Genomic DNA, 21,457 nt, shown 5'->3' on the forward strand with positions numbered 1-21,457 from the left:
CGACTCTGGCGTTGTGGCGCTCATCTTGCTCTATGTCGTGTAATTGCTAACACCCCGCTGGCTGAGTCGGGATCCGAACCTGGGTCTCCTCCAACCCCCAACCAGAACAAGTTTTGCCGGCCAAGCTGGTGTGTCCTCCAGTTTTTGGACTACAACTCCCATCAGCCCCCGTCACCAGAGTGCCCCGCCCCCTCTTAGCAAGGCTTCTCCTCCTACCTCCCTCCCTTCCCTCCTGTTGGCTGCCGAGTCCCTTTCCTCCCGACAGGCACCCGGAGCTGATCGATGGCAGCTTCCCCGGTCGGCTCGCGATTGGCCTCGCCTCGGCTGAGGGGCGGGGCGAAAGCCTGGGAAACCTCCGCGCGGGAAACAGAAAAGAGAGACGCGAGGAAGCGGCTGCTCCTCGCCCCGCGTCCCGGCCAGTGGCGCAGCCCCTTGACGCCCCCCGTCCACGTGCGACCGGCGGAGGGGGCTCGTGCCGCCTTCTCCACCAGGTCCACCCCCCGCCCGCTTCCCTTTTCCCAACTGCCCGAGGGCTCCGACTTCGCCGCTGCCCCCTCCCCATAGGGAAGGCATTTCCACTGTGCCTCCTCTCGCCCCTTCCGCAGTTCAAGCAGATGCCACTGCTGCCTCCTGTTGCCTTCAGGGTCGCCCCCTCCCCTCCCTTCTTTCCTTCCTTCCTGCTTTCTCCTCGGTCCCTGTTCTTTCTTCCGTTGCTCCCCACAGATGGAAATTAACTCGTCCTGAGAGGAAATGGTAAGCCTAGCGGGGAGGGGGGGGGCAAAGGAATTCCCATGGGCAGGGCCGGTTTACGTATAAGCTAAACAAGCTATAGCTTAGGGCCCCACTCTCTTGGGGGGTGTCCCCCCCCAAAAAAAAATTAAAGGGAAAAAACCATGGATGTACATTTCCAAAAAATAATCTAAAAAAAACAAATAAACTAAAACCTACATACAGCAACAGTGGCAAATGGCTTTAGACACCTATTAGGTCCATAAATTACCATATAATCAACACAAAAAACAGTGACAATTTGTTGTTGACAAAGGACAGCTGGACATACAAAGGGCCCCATTACCTTCAGTACCTTAGAGCCTCATCAAACCTAAATCCTGCCCTGAGTGTGGAACCAGAGGAATTCCCATAGGCATTGTTGGGCTAAGTTTATATCATTCAAACGGGCAAAAGGTGTTTCAGATAAAGCCGTAGTTTGTTGAAAATGCCAACTTCCACAGTATGCAGATTCTTAATAGGTTGCCTTGATCTATCACTCCTTTTTCCTTTATCTTTTTGCAGAGGAGAAGCCTGGCTCCTAGTCAGCTGGTCAAGAGGAAGCCAGAAGGGAATGGCTCTGACGAAGATGACACCTGGCATCCTGAAACTGTGAGCATCCTGTCAATCATTCTGTTGTACACTTGTGTCCTGCTTTCCTTCCATGATAGAACATGCTGACCAGACCCAGAGCTGCTGAGCTTCAGCAAGGAGACTGCATTGTTAAACCCTTTTTGTATCAGCTTTTCCATTCCTTTATTACACACATATATTCTCATTTCTCACTATGGATGTATCACTTGTGTAGTGGCTGACCTTTGGCCATAAACTCACTAGGGGGACTTATCTGTTGGCCTCAGTATATGCACTGTATTGTGGGTCAAGTATAATAATAGTAATAATGCATCAATTTGGCTATTGTGATTGTTTGTGGGTAAGCGTATTGCTTATATGATGATGGATGTGTACTGCAAGGAGTTGGAGTCACTGGGACATCCTCAAGCTGGTTGTTCTCTTAGATGAAGCAAGCTCCAGTCAATACAGATGCTACATTTTATGTGGTGGCTGGTATATTTGCACCTTGGAGTGTTCCAGTTACAGATGGGTAGCCGTGTTGGTCTGCCATAGTCGAAATAAAAAAATTCCTTCCTGTAGCACCTTAAAGACCAACTAAGTTAGTTCTTGGTATAAGCTTTCGTGTGCATGCACACTTCTTCAGATACACTGAAACAGAAGTTACCAGATCCTTCTATATATTGAGAAGGTGGGGAGGGGTATTACTTAGAAGGGTGGTGGGAATCGGAGATTGGCAGATAGCTGAGATGGGCCTGTTGACGACTCTTAACGACTGTAATAGGTCTTACAGGAAAAGGCAAGGGGTGAGAAGGTGAGAAATGGCTTAGTCATGTATAATGAGATAAGAATCCGATGTCTCTGTTCAGACCAGGTTTCTCCATTGTTTTAAGTTTGGTAATGAGTTGTAATTCAGCAGCTTCTCTTTCCAGTCTATTTCTGAAATTCCTTTGTAGTAAAACAGCTACTTTGAGATCTTGTATAGAATGTCCTGGGAGATTGAAGTGTTCTCCTACTGGTTTCTCTGTTTTGTGATTCTTGATGTCAGATTTATGTCCGTTTATTCTTTGGCGTAAGGTTTGGCCTGTTTGTCCAATATAGAGAGCTGAAGGACACTGTTGGCATTTGATGGCATACACAATGTTAGACGATGAGCAATTAAATAGTCCCGAGATGGTATGTGTGATGTTGTTGGGGCCAGTAATGGTGTTGTCCGGGTGTATGTGGCAGCAAAGTTGGCATCTGGGTTTATTGCAGGCTATGGTGCCAGTGTCCGTGTTAAGTCTGGTTGTAGTATTATTGTGGGTTAGGAGTTGTTTAAGATTGGGTGGCTGTCTGTAGGCAATGAAAGGTCTTCCTCCCAGAGCTTGAGAAAGAGAACTGTCATTGTCCAGGAGAGGTTGTAGATCTCTGATGATGCGTTGAACTGTTTTAACTTGGGAGCTGTATGTGATGACTAGTGGTGTTCTGTTATTTTGTGATGACTGTATGTGATGACTAGTGGTGATGACTAGTATGTGATGTATGTGATGACTAGTGGTGTTCTGTATGTGATGACTAGTGGTGTTCTGTTACAGAGCCAGACTGATACCCAGAGAGAACTTGCTGCAAGACAGACCCAAAAAAGAAAATAACAGAACACCACTAGTCATCACATACAGCTCCCAAGTTAAAACAGTTCAACGCATCATCAGAGATCTACAACCTCTCCTGGACAATGACAGTTCTCTTTCTCAAGCTCTGGGAGGAAGACCTTTCATTGCCTACAGACAGCCACCCAATCTTAAACAACTCCTAACCCACAATAATACTACAACCAGACTTAACACGGACACTGGCACCATAACCTGCAATAAACCCAGATGCCAACTTTGCTGCCACATACACCCGGACAACACCATTACTGGCCCCAACAACATCACACATACCATCTCGGGACTATTTAATTGCTCATCGTCTAACATTGTGTATGCCATCAAATGCCAACAGTGTCCTTCAGCTCTCTATATTGGACAAACAGGCCAAACCTTACGCCAAAGAATAAACGGACATAAATCTGACATCAAGAATCACAAAACAGAGAAACCAGTAGGAGAACACTTCAATCTCCCAGGACATTCTATACAAGATCTCAAAGTAGCTGTTTTACTACAAAGGAATTTCAGAAATAGACTGGAAAGAGAAGCTGCTGAATTACAACTCATTACCAAACTTAAAACAATGGAGAAACCTGGTCTGAACAGAGACATCGGATTCTTATCTCATTATACATGACTAAGCCATTTCTCACCTTCTCACCCCTTGCCTTTTCCTGTAAGACCTATTACAGTCGTTAAGAGTCGTCAACAGGCCCATCTCAGCTATCTGCCAATCTCCGATTCCCACCACCCTTCTAAGTAATACCCCTCCCCACCTTCTCAATATATAGAAGGATCTGGTAACTTCTGTTTCAGTGTATCTGAAGAAGTGTGCATGCACACGAAAGCTTATACCAAGAACTAACTTAGTTGGTCTTTAAGGTGCTACAGGAAGGAATTTTTTTATTTCGACCTTGGAGTGTGTTCCTTTAGCTGATCTACATGTGGAAAATGTTTGTTAACCTAAGGATTATCTAATGAAATTCATATTTAAACAATTTTAAACACGCATCTCAACGCAGCCAAATCTTACATATGTTTATTTGAAAGTAAGTCTCATTGAGTTCAATGAACCTTGCATCCAAGAAAGTGTGCATATGATTGTAGCTGTAGTCTTTTTCTCTTCTAAATAAATAAAAAGTAATTATTTTAGCAACTATTGGAAACAAATTATTTCACATTTGTATCCTTCCCTTCCTTGAGACGTATATAGTAGACACTATCATTACAAGTTCTCTAATTGCAATACCCTCTTTTTGCTTTATGCTTCTTCATATCCAGTGTGTCCCAACCTCGGCAATGTTTCAAACCCAATTTTAAACCATATTAGCCTTGCAAGAATGTTTGCATTTTGTTTTTGCTTTTAACAAGGTTTGCGGCACTGATGGTGAACATCACTTCATTGAAAAACAATTTTTAAAAAACGAAGTGCTCAGATGCACAAATAATCTAACTGGATGGTTTTAGGCAGTATGACTGTTGTATGTACACCTGGGTTCTCCAATCCTAATGCAATATTTCTAATCTTTTCTAGACTCGGAAGAGACAGAAACATGGCAGCAAAGTCGATAAGAGGGAGTGTTATATGTCACCTTTCCGGAAGCCCTTGGCACAGTTAACCAATCAGCCTCATTGCCTTGATGGCAGTAAACATGCAAGTGATTTATTTATGTTTTCTCATGCAATTTTGCACAATTAACTTATTCCTGAGGGTGGGAGACAATGCAGTTTCTAGTATGGCTCTTTTATTGGTTGGGTTGTGGATGAACTCACACCACCTGAACGAGAAGCTGTGAGTTTGCAAAGGCACAAAGGCTATGAGCCAGAAGATCATAAGCACACAGATTTCCTTGCAATCTGCTGTGAAAAAAGATGCTGTGTTATCTGTCTGTAGCCGGCTATAAGAACCTGGTGGTTTTGGACTGGGTTCACAGAGAGAAATGACACTTCTTTGGGATCAACTTCTTCCCAGTTAAATAGTATAGAAAGTGATTTTTATATACGTTCTCTTTGAAATATAATATGAGAGACCTGTAAAGAATAAGCTGTTTATGAACTGTTCTTTATTTAGGAGCCTAATAAAAATGACTTGTTCAAAGAGCTCCCCAAATGTTTTATAAATAAAATAATAGATGAAATGCAATTAAGTTTCTAAATATATTTATTATTATTTAAAACATTTTCTAAACCAATTGATACTTAAACTCTCTTAAACCATTTACAAAAATACAAACGTACAAACAGAAAACCTTCATAAAAACAGAGTTCTAGTAATAACAGGGTCCAATCTGATGCTCATGGATAGCCTGGGCAAAAAGTGATATCTTTATAAGACTTCTGAAGCAACTGATAGATGATATTTCCTAAATGGCAGGGCTTTCCAGAGTGTAGGAACAATAGTGGAAAATACTTGTTGTCATTCAGTGCTAAATACATTTAGTTGGAAGCAAAATCTGCCAATCTCAGTATAAAGTTCATTATTGCTTACTGATTAGCTTGAAAGGTATTTTTAATGTTAAACTAATGAATATTTTATACTTTAAATCCCAGGAGGCCTTTATTCGCAGCATTTTGTCAAAACCTTTCAAAGTTCCTATTCCAAACTACACAGGTAAATCCATGAGGTTTCCCTCCTAACATTGTCTTACTTCGCCATCTGTTAACTCTGAATGTGTAGAATAATGAAGTTTTGTGTGTAAAAAAGAAAAAAAATGTATGAAAAATGTTGAATTATTAAGTGGTGGGCTGTAATGCTTATTTAGGCTGCCCTCCTATGCATGTTTACCTGAAAGTAAGCTTCTTTGAATGTGGTGAGGCTTATTTCCAAGTAAATATGCATAACACAGGTCTATAAGTCATGTAGGCTTACAGAACCCTAGATTTTAGTTATAATTTTGGGTCTCAAACTTCTTGAATTTTATGAATTGCCACCAAGTTTCAAAATGCACCTGCAGTTAATGGGAGGAGATAGACAAAAATGCTTCCTTTGCTGGTTAGTTGTATCTGGAAATTCATAGACTGAGTTGATGATACAAGCATAAGCTATGTGCCAAATATATGGGTTCATGAATCATTCCTTGATTCATTAACCTAAAACTTGTGAATAATTACTGTAGTTACACCTTCAAGTATTGGTCTAACTATCCTTTAAGGGCACTGTGTGTGTGTTTTCTGATGAGGTGTGGATTTTTACATTTTGTTCAGGCCAGGTTTGGCGATAGAGATCTGGTGCTGTAGTTCAGAAGCTCTGTAATGGGAGTAGAACACCATTTTTTTTGTTTCATGCTACTTGCCTTCATGCATAGTCTCAGTCTGATAGCAGTCGCACACCAGACTTAATGAGATATCTCTGCCGTGTTTATTCTATAGCTTACATCTCACACATAGCACTTTATACTTGGGGCTAACTTTCCCTAAAAGTCAGTGTGTTGTCACTGTAATAGGATATTTGACAGTCCTGCGTTTACTGAAAACAGTCAGCTTGCTGCTTTTTCTTTGTCATCTTTCAGGTTCCCCAGGCTTTAGAGCTCTGGGTATCAAGCGTGCAGGACTCAGGCATGCTCTCCATGACCCTTTTGAAGAAGGAGCTCTGGTGCTCTACGAACCTCCACCTCTGACTGCTCATGACCAGCTGAAAATCGACAAGTGAGTTGCTTCCTTCCAACCTCCCTTCTCCCCACACCCAGTAGGTTCTCTCCCACCATTTCAGCTTGGTTTGTGTATCTGTTGATATTTTGACGGATCTTAGAATTGGCATGCAAACTTAGTATTCAATTGCCATTTTGCAGTCATTAGGCTGATTCATCTCCCATAATGGAGACGCAGTGGTGGATCAGTTACAAGTGTTCGTGTTTCACACAAGAAAACTATCCAGATTGTTGAGGATGATTGATTCAGAAGGACATGAAGCATCGTTCCCTGTTCAGTAAATTCCTTACAAATATATCTTTATCAAACACAAACCACAGAGTGTTCATCGCTGCTTGCTCATATTACTGAATTCTGTGTCCCCCAGTAATAAGATAGCTGTGCATTGCTTTCTCTGGAGGGATGCAAAGCATATCTGAATGTTGCTATGACTTTCAACTGGGCCTAGTTGGTTTTGACTGTGAAAGTAGCCACGTGGTAGGAGTCCCTGTCTTGTGAAGCAGAGTGGTGCATTAACAGGCCTTGTACCCCTTGGGAATATCCTTCAGAATAGTGCTTTGACCTTTATGCCTGCTCTGATCTCTCTCTTGTTTCTTACCTGAAGGGACAAAGTGCCTGTTCATGTTGTGGTGGATCCTGTTCTCAGCCGTGTCTTACGACCCCATCAGAGAGAGGTGAGTTCTGCGAGTTACCAAATGCAGCAGTAATGCTGCTGTGAACTTTTCACTGCATTTTCTTTCACCCTAGAGAGTGGTCCTCTGGCAAGTGTGAAGAGCATTCCTAAGCTTGAAGGTGTGTGGGGGTAGGGTTGTTGAGCAGGTGCCTAATGACGCCTCCCAGCTTCAATATTGGGAGGAAAGCTAGGGGATTGCTTGATCACTATGTGGCCAAGGGCCCTGAAGCACCTCCTCTATGTAGGGTCGAGCCCGCAAGTCCCTGCTCTGCTCTGAAGCAGGGGAGGGGAGACTTCCTTTGCTGCTGCTGCTGGGAGATGCTGGGAGCCACTGTGCAGCAATGGCCAAGGACCCCACGCCCACCTGCTTACTTTTCCTGCAGCTAGCACACTTCACACACCCCTTTCCTGCAGGCTTCTGTGTCTGCTGCTTCTAGCTGAGTGGCTGCAACCATCTTTCCCTGTGCTTCAAAGGCCAGGCTAAAATGGCAATTCCCTGCACTATGAGCTGTGACACTATTGGCTCTCGTTGGAACCTGTGCATTTCTGAGCAAATCTTTGTGTCTCTCCAGTTTCCCAAGCTCTTCTGTTTCGAGAGCAATGTTGTAATCGGTATTGAATACCAATAGCTTCCTGTGCATCCAGTCGCAATTTGCGCAGGTGCTGCTTCATGCGCAATATCACTTTTCGTCTTGCAAGTCTATTCTAATACAAGGGAAACGCTTTCCGTGCAGGGGGTGAAGTTCCTGTGGGAGTGTGTGACAGGCCGCCGCATCCCTGGAAGTCATGGCTGCATTATGGCAGATGAGATGGGTCTGGGCAAGACCTTGCAGTGCATCACTCTGATGTGGACGCTCTTGCGCCAAAGTCCAGATTGCAAGCCTGAGATCGACAAGGCCATTGTGGTCTCACCTTCCAGCCTGGTGAAGAACTGGTACAATGAAGTGGGTAAATGGCTTGGAGGAAGGATTCAGCCACTGGCTATCGATGGAGGCTCCAAGGAGGATATAGACAGGAAGCTAGGTATGGAGGCTTCACAATATGTGCTTTTAAAAAAGAAAGAAAATGATTTGCTGTAAAGCAAGAACACTACTACATAAGCTGTATTCCCTCATACTCAGTTGCGACAATCATCACATTCTTGGCAGGCTTTAATTCAAAGATTCATGCTGAGGAATTTGATAAATGGTTTCTACAGTTGTGAACAGAGGGTAAAAACAGCAGAGCTAGCAAAGGACTAGAGACAGGTACATAGAGGACCTAGTAAGAGAACTTGGGTCAGTAGCTTGTGGGACCTGGATGACCTAGACTCTTCCAGCTCTGCCATGGATCTCTTGAGCCACTTTGAGTACTGGAGATGAAGGAAATAATGCATTGTGATTCTTTGGATGTAAAAAACACTTTGTTGCAATATAGCAGAACACAAAAAGTAAGTGTAGAGGTAAATGTGGGATGCATAGTTTTGCAAAACTGCTTATTCCTAAAGCTTACGCTGTCTCCCCTTGGCTTCCAAATACACCTCACTTATATTTCTTTTGCTGTTTTTATTTTTCCTAATAGCTGGGTTTATGAACCAGCGAGGCCTAAGAGTCCCATCCCCGATCCTGATAATTTCCTACGAAACATTCCGACTTCATGCTGAAGTCCTCCAGAAAGGGAGTGTTGGGTTGGTCATATGTGATGAGGTAGGTGGAAAGCAGCTGGTATTCTTGTTAGCGAGTGATCGATCGCCCGTGGAGTCAGAATTTGGCTGATGTCACTCAGCTTCAGTGGTGAGCCTGGGCAGGAATTTCTAGCCACTTAATTGGCAACATGCAGGAAGGTTTGCCCCTATGCTAAGTGCAGCTGAGGGCTAAACCCAAAGTTTCTGTGACTGCATGGTTAGCAACCACACCAGCGGTTCTTAACATTTAAAATGGATGGGGGATGATATTGGTGCATCAAAACCATAAGGCAGAGAGCAGCGAATTTCAACCTTTCCTTCCCCACCTGTTATCCTGATGCAAATAGAACCCCTTCCCCAGTAACTAGCAGTAGAAGGCAAAACTCCCCTTGGTGCAAGAGTATTATTATTATTTTTTAAGTGGCGTTGCTATCCCTGTGCCAAAGAAGCAGCTTGATGCTTACAGCACCTGTTCTCCCCTCCTAGCTCCCCAGGTCTTGCAGTTCTCTCAGGTACTAGGGATCCTTTAAGAGGGAGATGCCAGGGATCTGAACCTGAGACATTTTGCATGCAAAGCAAAAGAGTTCATCCCCACTGCCCCCCCTTGTGTTTTCCCAGAGGACCTATATTAGATTTAGTCCCATCCCATAATCTTGTATAACTACTTTGGTTCATCGGAAGCCTTTGCAACGTATCCCTTCTCCTTTTATTAATTATTAGCACTTGTCATTGCTTCCAGTGGTTAGCTGCTAGGACATCATAGTGCTCTTCAGGTGTCTTATAACTAGCAGTTAAATAAACCCACTGGCCGTGGGGGGGGGGGTTGCAGTAGGAACATGCACCTATTAGTATATTTCTTATTTTGTAGTGCTTAGATTTAATCATGTCTGCAGGTTTATAAGATAGGTATATTGATTCTGCAAAAGTAAATATGCATGCATCCTGTTACTCTTTCATTTTTCAGGGTCACAGGCTGAAGAACTCAGATAACCAAACTTACCAAGCTCTGAACAGCCTGAAAACTGCACGGCGAGTGCTCATCTCAGGAACCCCCATTCAGAATGATCTCCTTGAATACTTCAGCCTAGTACATTTTGTCAACTCGGGCATCCTCGGTAGGGACTTCTTTTTAAAAACAACAGCAGCAGCAGTATAATAAGTCTGAAGTTGGCAGCCCAAGTTTCTAAGTTCCCCACCATAATGACTGGGTGTGGGGAAGTGTGGTTGTGTGCTGCAAGTGTATATCAAATTGCCACTCACACTGTGTTTCACACATTATCATAGTGTAGCTCTGTTCCACAGAACAGTGGTGAACCATTTTATTGGAAGATGTGGACTAATCAAAGTGCTGCTAGCTTTGGAGTTCCAAAAAAGTGTGAACCACCTCGTGGGAGTCTGCTAGGGAACCTTTTGGGAACAGAGTGACTGTATTTCCAGCTATGTCATATGCTTACCTTTCAATTTTGGCCCAGATGTCTGCTGTGTCTGCTTTCCTCAGCATCTTATTAAATGACCAAGGTTCTGTCAATGTTTAAAAGTGTTGTATAATTGGATCTCTCATTAAGTGAGAGCAGGTGGGACTTGAAGGCATAAGTGATGATGCTTCCAAGGCAAAGGAATGGCTATTTCTAAAGTTTCACATGCCTTTCTGAATTATGAGGTTCTGCCTGATCCAGAAAAAAAGCTGTTGTCTAAACCTACTAGGCTTCAGAGACATTTACATGCATCAGAAAGTTTGAAATGCAATGGAAGACATCTTTGAAATAGTTAATAGCATTTAAAACTTGCAACAGAATATAGAAAATTAAAGGTAGGGCTATTCCTCACCATCAAGTTTTGCTTTTTTGGACAGGGACAGCTCAGGAGTTTAAAAAGCACTTTGAAATTCCCATCCTGAAAGGCAGGGATGCCGATGCAAGTGAAGCAGGAAGACACAAGGGAGAGGAGAGGCTTAAAGAGCTGATCAGCATTGTCAACAGGTGAAGTTCACAAGTTTCCTTTTTTTATCCTAGGAGCACTTTATTTCCCTAGTTCTAACTCCCCAGATTGTGCTTTGGGAGTTAAAGTTACTTTGACCCTGGAAACGGCTCAGTTCATTATTCCTCATAATTCATCCAGTAGTTCTGATAGAGCTCAGAAAGTGCAAATCCATTCATCTTTAAGTCATCACCCAACAATTGCTATGGGTCATGTACAGTCAGTCTCTCCAAATTGATTTTTTCTGCTCATTGTGATGCTACTGTCTCTCTTGAGTACTTTGATCGGCTGAGAAAGAAAGTGGGTTTTGGTTTTTTTGCTAAAATGGATGTTTACTTGTTGTCAGAGCTCATGCATGCTGATCAAAGTCTGCAGAGCTGTTACCTGAAAGATCTCTGTTAACACCAGGAAGGTGTTCTGCCGGAAGATGGTCATGAGCTTAGGTATTCTTGTTAACAGCATTAAAATTTATTTTGTTCCTTTCTAGGTGTCTTATAAGGAGGACTTCAGATATTCTCTCCAAATACCTTCCAGTGAAAATAGAGCAGGTGGTGTGCTGCAGGTACAAGATGCAAGTGCAGCTTTTAAAACAAAGCACAGACTTTTCAAACTTAATCAAGAAATGAGGTGGATTCACTCTTGCCTTGCTAAGCAAGAGTCAATAGAAACGTTCTGATCTGTGTTACTCTGGGTGTTGTGGCAGAATATTCCCTTTGCCCCTTCGGTAACAGCCAATTAACCTTCCATCTTAAATTCTGCTGAATTACCGTATTTTTCGCCCCATAGGACGCACCGGCCCATAGGACGCACCTAGTTTTTTGGGGGGGGGAAATAAAGAAAAAAAATTAATTTCCCCCCCAGGTGTGGGGCTGGGGCAGGGGCAGGGGAAGCCCGAGCTCCCCAGAACAGGCTGCTATCCGCTAGCCATGGGAGAGCTGCGCAACTTCCCACGGCTAGCGGAGCGCTGCGCGAAACCCTAAGCTTGGGGCGTGCTGAGCTCAGCGCGCCCCAAGCTTCTGGGTGCCGGCAAGGTCTCCGCTAGCCGTGGGAGAGCTGCGTCTCCCACAGCTAGCGGATAGCTTCCTGAAGCCTGGAGAGCGAGAGGGGTCGGTGCACACCAACCCCCCTCGCTCTCCAGGCTTCAGCGAAAGCCTGCATTCGCCCCATAGGATGCACACACATTTCCCCTTCATTTCTGGAGTGGAAAAAGTGCGTCCTATAGGGCAAAAAATACGGTATTTATCAGCACAATGAAGTCCTTTATTGGAGTCACTATATTTTAAAAAGTTGTGCTTAGTTTATTTTAGTATGTAAGTGCACTGATCCTAGGTAACTTGCCTCTCAATGAAAAGGAAGAAACTGAGTTATTGACATATATAATATTCCGCCGCCGCCCCCCCCCCCCCGCAAAGTAAAAAAAAAAGTCAGCATAATTAATTCGGTGATGGAGCTTGCCTCAAATCTATTCTGAAAGAACCACATTCATCTAGATGTCAGAGAATAGTGCCTTTCTTATTCTGCTTAGCTACAACAATGGTTTGTGTGTTGTGTGTTGCTTTTCATCCAAATCTAATCGTACCCTTTATAAAATGTTCTGCATTAATGAAGTCGGGAAAATTAATCACGTTTTTAGAAGCCATTCAGTATTTTTTTGTGTATTTTAAAGAATGTGCAACTCATTTGTTGGACATCAAATAGCTATAAACTGCTAGATGATGTTGGACCTTTAAAAAGAATGTTTTGTTTTTTTTTAAAAAAGTATTTTTCTCTATGAACCTTAATAAAATGTATTTAAAAACAAATAAAAATAATGCTTTTAAGGCACCGGGTTTCAAGCAGCAACTTGGTGAGCAGCGAGATGTGTAGACAGGAGGTCTTTCCTTAGCAGCAAGGTTGAAAAACACTGACCTGTAAGGAACACCATGTCCTAAGACAATCATGTATGCTAATAGTAGGAATAGCTTTATGAAAGATGTGATGAAACAGCCACCCACCAGTGCCTTCCTGCTTGATAGTTTACTCTTTGGAATGTCACTGAGGTTCTAAGAGATTCTGGGGGAAATAATTTTTCAAAGTTAGGGTGTAGATCACTGAGAATGCGGTATTCTGACTTGCAGTCTTTTGTTCTGGTTTGAGCATGTTGGCAGAGTTAATAGCATAAAAGTGAAAGTTAATGCTTCCAACATGTCTAGCCTACCACCTCTACCACCTGCACAGTGATCTTAGCATGGCAGCTTTGAGACTGTGGAAAATGGAGCTTTATTATTATTAAGAGTCCAATTTAAAGACCAGTTTGTGAATTAAACGAATGAATTAAAAGAAGAAGAAAAACCAGACTCTGGAGAATGGCTTTCTTTTAAGACTAGGGTATTACCCAGGTCCACCAAAGTCAGTGACAATTTAGCTCCTCTTGTACACCAAGTTTCCTTCTGAGTTTGCAACAAGGGGAATTCAGTAGCTCAAGTAGGTTATACCCTTTGGAAAGTTCTGAGTTATTTTGCATTAAATGTTCATTTGGGACCTAACCTAAGCAATTCTAACATGGGTTGAATAAGATGGGATTTTTTGTAATGGTCATCTGTTCAGTGATTGGAACATGATTGATGTCTTGTTTCACCTCAGGCTGACTCCCCTTCAGGCAGACCTGTACAAACGCTTCCTCAAGCAAGCAAAGCCCGCTGAGGAACTGAAGGAAGGGAACATGAGTGTTTCATCCCTTTCCTCCATCACATCACTGAAGAAACTCTGTAATCGTAAGTCATCCTGTCAGTTTATGTATACAATGCCCTGTGCCAAGGACCCAGAACATGGAACAGAAAGTCAGAAACAAGATAAATCTTTGTTGAATGGTTTTCAACCTGAAGCTGAAGTGTTCTTGTGTACTAGAGCCCTGGTCATTAAGATGGTGTTTTTAAAACACTTCTGCTAAGCAGTGTTAAAAACTGAGATATATGAAAGCAAGGAGCTAAATAGCGCCTTAAACCTAGGTTATGGGCGCAACAACAGAATGTCTAGGCATACTTTTTTATAACAAGAATACAAAGCTGAAAATGAATGAACTGCAGCTAAAATATTATGTTCATTCTTCACAGGGTCTAGTCCTTTCCCTGCCCTCTTAAGAGGGTCTCTTCTCCAATCTTCAGAGAGTAACTGGAAGTGGAGAAGCAGAAAAAGGTCCTCTTTTCCTTCCACTCTGCAGTTTTACTCTGAAATGTTAGGCGCAGAACTCAGAAACTGCACACACTAATGAAATTCCCTGTCACAAAATGCGCCTAGAACAATGGAAGTTTCAAACACTGCTGCTAAGGCTAAATTCCAAAGCTGTGATGCTGCATGGCAGTTAAAAAGAATAAATTCTGTTTTGTAGGTATTGAAACAAAATAGGGTTCATAATCTTGGCTCACTGTGTTAAGAGCATGGGTATTTTGGGTCTGAGGAATAGAAAAAACTCAGTTCACCGTCTCTGATTTCCTTGTTGGAGAAAGTGAAGTTGCTGCACTATTATGATTCAACTTCTGTGCAAGCGTAATAGAAGCATGCACTTCGAAAGGACTGGAAGTATTTTTGTATGTTGTCCCTCTCAGTCATTTAAACCACCCCTGAACCTCCCCTCTTGGAACTCCGCAATTTATAAACTAAACTGCTTCCCCCCCCCCCCCCCGAGGAAAAGCACAGTTGTCTAAACTGGAGCACGTGCCTTCTTTTGTTTTTACTGGTTTTTCACAAGCCCCTGCATTTTGCTTTATGCTCTAAGTGGGGATAGGCAGATGTTTGTCCCATGTAAAGATTTTCCATGTTTAAAGTTTGAGACTCTGGTGCCCTCTTCTGGACTCTAGTTTGCTTGGGCTGGTGGCTGGCCTTCTAGTGCCTGAATAATACATTGGGATACAGGCTTCTTACTTACAGGACTTTGCAGCTATGCAAGCATGTGCCTTGCCTCTCCACACCCTCTTGGGTTTTAGCTGGTTTTAGAAAACATAATCTTTAATTTTGAATCTTAGCGCACTCATAATTAATGTACACATTTTTAATCTATTGCATAATGTGACTATGGGTTTAAAATCCCTACTATGCATGCTCATGGTTTAAATGCTTGGTTGTGCTATTTTTGAAATTGGGAGCAGATAGTTTGGGTTTCTTATGGGAAATCAAGGTACACTTAAATGGAAAGAGAACTAGATAAGCTAGCAGTGTATATGGGCCAGTGTGGGACAGAGGATGCCGTGGGGTCTGGATGAATGCAGAGATACAGGTTCAAAACACTGCTTAGTTATGGAACAATCAAGCAATTATGAGCTACATTCAGAAGGTTGCTAGTGGACCGAGGAACACTTGATGTGTGAAAAGGAATATATACAATGTATGGTAATTTATTGTCAGAGAAGCCCCCTAAATCAAGGGTGGGAAACCTGTGGCCCTCCAGATGTTGTTTGGCTCCTCCCATTAACCCCTGGGCAACACAGTCAATGATCACTGTTGATGGGAGTTGTAGCTAAGCAACATCTGGAAGGCCACAAGTTCCCCACCCCTACTCTACATAAAAGTTAGTGATTTAAAATGATCACATGTAGAGTTATAGTTTTCAGGTACTAGACCAGCCTTTCTCAACCTAGATGTTGTTGGACTACAACTCCCATCATTCCTAGCCAGCATGGCCAGTGGTCAGGGATGATGGGAGTTGTAGTTCAAGAACATCCAGGGACCCAAGGTTGAGAGAGGCTATACTAGACCATTGCATGTTAAATACAGGGGGAGATTATAGAACTGTTTAGATTATGATGGTGATGGTGATGATGATGATGATGATTAGGCGCTGCAGTTATTTCTGTCCAGAGATAATAGGACTTTGTAAGGAAGCTGTTTCCGTCACACTAAGACCAATCCTTCCACCTTGCTAAACAGAAAGTGTGTCGACTCCAGTTCTGTGCAGTGATTCTTGATAACTTTTCTCTAGATCCTGCCCTGATCTATGAGAAGTGTGTGGAAGAAGAGGAGGGGTTTGTGGGTGCTCTGCAGTTATTTCCTTCTGGCTATAGCACCAAGTCTGTGGAACCTCAGCTCTCAGGTAAATGTTGCTGCAAAAACGTATCTGTATATCTGTGTGTGAGATTATATTGGGGATTGATTTCTCGGCACTGTTTATAGCAGAGGTCGCCAACCTCCCCAATGGGGATCTGTTGAGAGAGTGTTGTGGGCACGAGTCGCAAAACGGCTGCCAAGGGGGCATGGCATAACACAAAATCGAAGAGCAAATAGTCATTGCTGCTCCCTGTGGTCCTCCTGGACAATCTCATGCTTGTCATGGGAAGTCAAGTCATTTGCTGTCCTCTGGAATTCACACAGTATTGATTCCTCCCCCTGCCCCATCAATGATGTTGTTGTTGTCTAATAGCAGAGAGCATCCCCCAGTATCCTCTCTTTCTGCCCTGGTGCATCTCTCAATCACACACACACTTGAGCAGCCCACCCACCCACAGTCAAAAGAGCCCCTCCAAGGGCAAGAGAAGTGCCTGCCATTTTTTTAAAAATTCAGAACGTTCACCAGCCTGGAACCCACGGGCACTGTGTTGTCCTTGGTTTCCAAGGAAGGCCTGTTGCATCTGTGGGCATTGGGTTGGAGGTTCCAGGTTTTATAGCATTTGTATTCATTGGTTTTTTTCCCCCTTCAGGAAAGATGCTGGTTTTGGACTACATTTTGGCAGTTACGAGGAGCACCAGTAATGACAAAGTAGTCCTAGTTTCTAATTATACTCAGACACTGGATCTCTTTGAGAAACTCTGCAGAGCTAGAAGGTATAATGACTGAGAGGTTGTGAGTGTGTGAGAGAGAACCTAAGAGGAAGTCTTCCTTGGGAATGATGGGTGCAGAAATGATGGGTCAGGCTTGGCCTGATGTCTCCATAAAACTATTCTAAAACTCTCCTCCCCCAGTATGGCCTTAATTTTTTCCTGATATTAAATTCACTTGTAGAACTATCCCACGTGTAAGGGGTGAAATTGCAGCTATTTCAGGGATATATTGGTATTAGGATCTTAATTTGCCCTCTTTTTGTGTCTGTCAGGTACTTGTATGTCCGTCTGGATGGCACCATGTCCATTAAAAAGAGAGCAAAGATAGTGGAGCGTTTCAACAGCATTTCTGTAAGTGAAACTTCCAGGCTCAAGTTCCAATCTATCTAATTCCACCCTTCCTACAAAACAAAGCAGAAGTGGTTACAATATAGTCTTCCAGTAAAAAAGCCTCGTTGGCCTCCTGCATTTTAATGCCAGTTACAGCCAAAATATGTACTCCTGCTTGAAATAGAGGTATACTTGCAATAGGAAAATATTTTCAGCATGACTTTCCAATGAGCGTTCATGGCTGTTACACAAATCCAGTGATGTGATACAGACATGTACTTTGGTGCATGATCACTTCTCCAGTTGGGAATCTTTTTTATCTGGTGTCTAGGGGTCAAGAAAACCCAGCATGGTTAGAACAGGAAGAGAGGAGGTTGATGTGGAGTTAGGATGGATGCTGCATTATCGCCCTGTCTAGATTTGTGCCTCTGGTTTTCCATCAATGTTACTAAGTCTTCTAATTATAAGCTTTCATGTACATATTACTGGTTGGAGAATTCACAAACAAGTAGTACCGATAATCTTTGGCTGTATATATATTTGTAGGGCAATGGCTTGTGATGTTCTTCACTACAAAGTTGGAAGAACCCAGTATCTTTAGACTGAAAGGAAGAAAGAGTAGTCTATTAACCAACGTTCGTGTTCATTCATTTTGCATACAAGATAAAAGGATAATTTGAAGTGTGTTTTTGCAGAAATAACCTACTGAGTCAGCAGTGTCACTTGTGCTGGGCACCTAACTTGAGTTTCTCTGGTCCCCCAGAACCCTGAATTCATTTTCATGCTGAGCAGCAAAGCAGGTGGTTGTGGCTTAAATTTGATTGGAGCAAACAGACTTGTGATGTTTGACCCAGACTGGAACCCAGCCAATGACGAACAAGCCATGGCCCGTGTCTGGAGAGATGGCCAGAAGAAGACTTGCTATATCTATCGATTGCTTTCGGTAAGGCTTGGATTCCAACCCTGCTTGTGACTGTCCTCATCGCAGAGTAGAGATGGCAAAGCTTGAGTCTGTTGCAAAAAGAAACAAGTTTGAGAGCCAGTGTGGTGTAGTGGTTAAGAGCGGTGGACTCGTAATCTGGTGAACCGGGTTCGCGTCTCCGCTCCTCCACATGCAGCTGCTGGGTGACCTTGAGCTAGTCACACTTCTCTGAAGTCTCTCAGCCTCACTCATCTCACAGAGTGTTTGATGGGGAGGAAGGGAAAGCAGATTGTTAGCCGCTTTGAGACTCCTTAGGGTAGTGATAAAGCGGGATATCAAACCCGAACTACTCTTGTAACAGGTGTCTGATTTCCAGTTGCACAAGGGTAGCTGGTGTCATGGCATGAAAAAACATAAATGTTTTGAACGGACTACAGTGGAGCCTGGTTTTTTACCAATCTGTTATGATACTGGGCATGTGCAGTGATGTAAAGCGAACTAAAGGTTCATCAGGACATAGGAAAAGGAAGATGTCCCAGACGTAAATCTCTGTTTAGAGGCATCAGGCTTAAAGGTTAAGGCCAATGGTTTTCCACTGTTGCCTGAAAACTGAAGCCACAGCTGCTTTTGGATTATCTATCCTGGTCTTTTAACCAGAAGTTTATATTGTAATGTTATATATATATATATATATATATATATATATATATATATATATATATATATGAGCATATAGTGTCCTATGGCAAGACCTTAAAGTAGTTAAAGTTACAAGTTGAAACAGAATAAAAATAACGTAACTGGCTAACATATAACACCCCATTTAACAGTTAAGCACCCTACAGATGTGAAGTCTTTGGCCAAATTTCAGAGCTTCATTCCTTATTTACATGCTGAACAAGCTATACAGCAGGCTTCTTCAACCGAGGCCCTCCAGATGTTCTGAGACTACAATTCCCATCATCCCTGACCACTGGTCCTGCTAGCTAGGGATCATTGGAGTTGTCGGCCAAAAGCACCTGGAGGGCCGAGGTTGAGGAAGCCTGCTCTACAGGATTGGTGCCCAGAGGGCAATTTTTTGAGAAGGGAACAATATGAGGAATGGATGGCACCATTCTTCACCCTTGATTGGGAGTGCATGGCAAGTGGAATGTGGAAATCAGGTTCTGGCTAAAGAACATGTAACGCTTATAAGGATTCTCTGGCCTTTCCAAAAACCCAGCACCAGCCTTAATTTTGTATCCTTTTAGACGGGGACAATTGAGGAAAAGATCTTTCAGCGGCAGACCCACAAGAAGGCTCTCAGCAGCTGCGTCGTAGATGAGGAGCAGGATGTGGAAAGACACTTCTCTCTCGGTGAACTGAAGGAGCTATTCACGCTCAACGAGACCACCACAAGTGATACCCATGACAAGTTAGTATTGGAAGAACTGTGGGTAATGTGTTGGGGGACACTAATGAAGGCTTTTGTGTGGTATATTTATCTAGAACAAGTAAGAAAAATTATCCCCATGTTCAGTCTGTATATGCAGCAATAGATTAGGACCACATCAGCCCACCATGTCCTACGTGATCATGTATTGGCCTTAACATTTGTGTAGGTTATTGGTATTGTGAGCTGTACACCTCAAGCCTTGCAGTACACAAATGTGCCTGTCTGTTGGACTCTATGAGTAGGCCCCTATAGAAACATATACTGGTATGACCCCAGTTTGCCTGCTACTCATGCTGATTGGAAGTGTTCATTTTTGGGTTTGGGTTAAATTGCTTCATAGGACATTAGTGTGTGGCTATATGGTTGTAACCCATCCTGGGACGTTGAGATGAAAGACAGGTAAAAGCAATCTTAAAATAAATAAATTATCCTAGGGCTCTAAACCCTCTTAAGAGATTATTAGTTTGTGTGCTTGACTGAAGGTTTGAATATCATAACTTTACTTTGGGAAGAGGTGCGAAGCAAATGTTTTAATCCCAATTTCTGGTACACGCACTGATTTCTGCCTAAACTTTTTTCATCAGTAAGTAAAATAGAGCATGCTTCTAAACGATACAGTCTTTGCAAACAGTAGTGTCTTCAAGATTGCAAGCCCTTTAAGCTCAGACAATGAAAGCCTGCAGAAAGTTACGTAGAGGCTCTGGCCCTTGTTAGCACAATGCACTCTTCGTTGCAGGATCAAGTGTCGTCGCTGTGTGAATGGCCATCAAGTCAGGCCACCTCCAGATGGGTCTGACTGCACTTCTGACTTATCCCAGTGGAATCACTGTGCTGAAAAACGTGGACTCCAGGACACAGTCCTCAAGGCTGCCTGGGATGCTGCTGTCACCTTTACCTTCCATCATCATTCCCATGAAGAACAACGGGGGATACCATGACGATTGGTTTGGGCTGACTTTCTGAAACTCAAGCTATTTGTTATCCTGATCCACCACGTTTAAGATTACACTTTTTCTCCCGTTAATGCTGTGGAAGAACTATATCTTCTTTACAAAAGTGGTAGGCCAAATCAGTGGGTCACAGAGCATTAGTATAATTATGTTTATGAAACCTGGCATGTATGGGAAGACCGTGACAGAAAAGTGTTCACTTCTGATCATGGAATTGATCCCATGCTACTTTATCACTCTTTGGACTGTGTTACATGTTCTGAAAAATTTAAAGACATGCCTACAAAGTTAATTTTTCAAGAATAACAGTGAACAATGGATATACATACAATTTATTGAAACTGAATTGCTTGCTGTTAAATAGTAATGAAAAGATCTGTTTTAATTCTGCTAATGAGGTAAGGCCTAGTGTAAATAGAATCTGGAAACCTCAAAATCAAAGCAGATGGGTGAAAGAAGTCTGTTTTTCCACTTGAACCTCAGATGGTTGATACCTTAATTCTCTAGGCAGAAGATTCACTTAAAGAAAATTGAGTTCATGAGTACCGGGACAAAATATTTCTGTATCTTAACTCCTTAAGCTTATTTATTGACTCTCCACAGCATTGACTTTAAAAGATAGTGATAACATATGTGCCAGTTATCACTGTCCTGTTTTTATAGAGTAAAATAAAATGTAGACTGCAATACTTCGTACAGCAGTGTGGGGCTTAACTTGGTGGGAAGACTTCTAACACTCATATGAGTGAGCTGTTGGGACGTCACCTCTCAGCCTCTTAAACCAGTCAGCATCTCATCCTATGAAGCTTATGTAACGGTAATTTTAGGGGTGATTGTTATAAATGGAAGTGTTCAGTCTTCCTTTGCATACCTAGTCATGGCTGAAACCTTGACCTCTGAGGTTCAGGGGAAGTCATAACACTGCAATCCTGTTCATGTCTCCTCAGAAGTGCTGAGTTCACTGGGACTTACATAAAAAGGTAAAGGTACCCCTGACCATTAGGTCCAGTCGCGGACGACTCTGGGGTTGCAGTGCTCATCTCGCTCTATAGCCGAGGGAGCTGGAATTTGTCCGCAGACAGCTTCCGGGT

The 21,457-nt window shown here is 42.9% G+C and overlaps 1 protein-coding gene across 1 annotated transcript; it reads left to right on the forward strand.

Annotated features, from left to right (window-relative positions):
- The first annotated feature begins 272 nt into the window (after nt 1-272).
- RAD54L (RAD54 like) lies at nt 273-21,062 on the forward strand. The gene is made up of 18 exons (XM_081010571.1): nt 273-753; nt 1,294-1,380; nt 4,513-4,632; nt 5,529-5,589; nt 6,488-6,623; nt 7,231-7,300; nt 8,034-8,322; nt 8,860-8,984; nt 9,927-10,077; nt 10,815-10,941; nt 11,427-11,501; nt 13,562-13,692; nt 15,894-16,004; nt 16,609-16,732; nt 17,002-17,080; nt 17,823-18,002; nt 19,232-19,395; nt 20,153-21,062. Exons 1-18 carry the CDS (start codon nt 751-753, stop codon nt 20,352-20,354), a joined length of 2,235 nt encoding a protein of 744 aa, XP_080866697.1. The 5' UTR covers nt 273-750; the 3' UTR covers nt 20,355-21,062.
- Nucleotides 21,063-21,457: the final 395 nt, after the last annotated feature.

Source organism: Podarcis pityusensis, assembly GCF_964106645.2.
Source record: "Podarcis pityusensis genome assembly, chromosome: 6".
Lineage (NCBI taxonomy): Eukaryota > Metazoa > Chordata > Lepidosauria > Squamata > Lacertidae > Podarcis > Podarcis pityusensis.

Bases quoted from the DNA above. Each gene is read 5' to 3' on its own strand.
- RAD54L (XM_081010571.1), top strand. The intron at 4,633-5,528 runs GCAAGTGATTTA...TTTAAATCCCAG, and splicing joins GCCTTGATGGCAGTAAACAT to GAGGCCTTTATTCGCAGCAT. The intron at 17,081-17,822 runs GTAAGTGAAACT...CTGGTCCCCCAG, and splicing joins AGCGTTTCAACAGCATTTCT to AACCCTGAATTCATTTTCAT.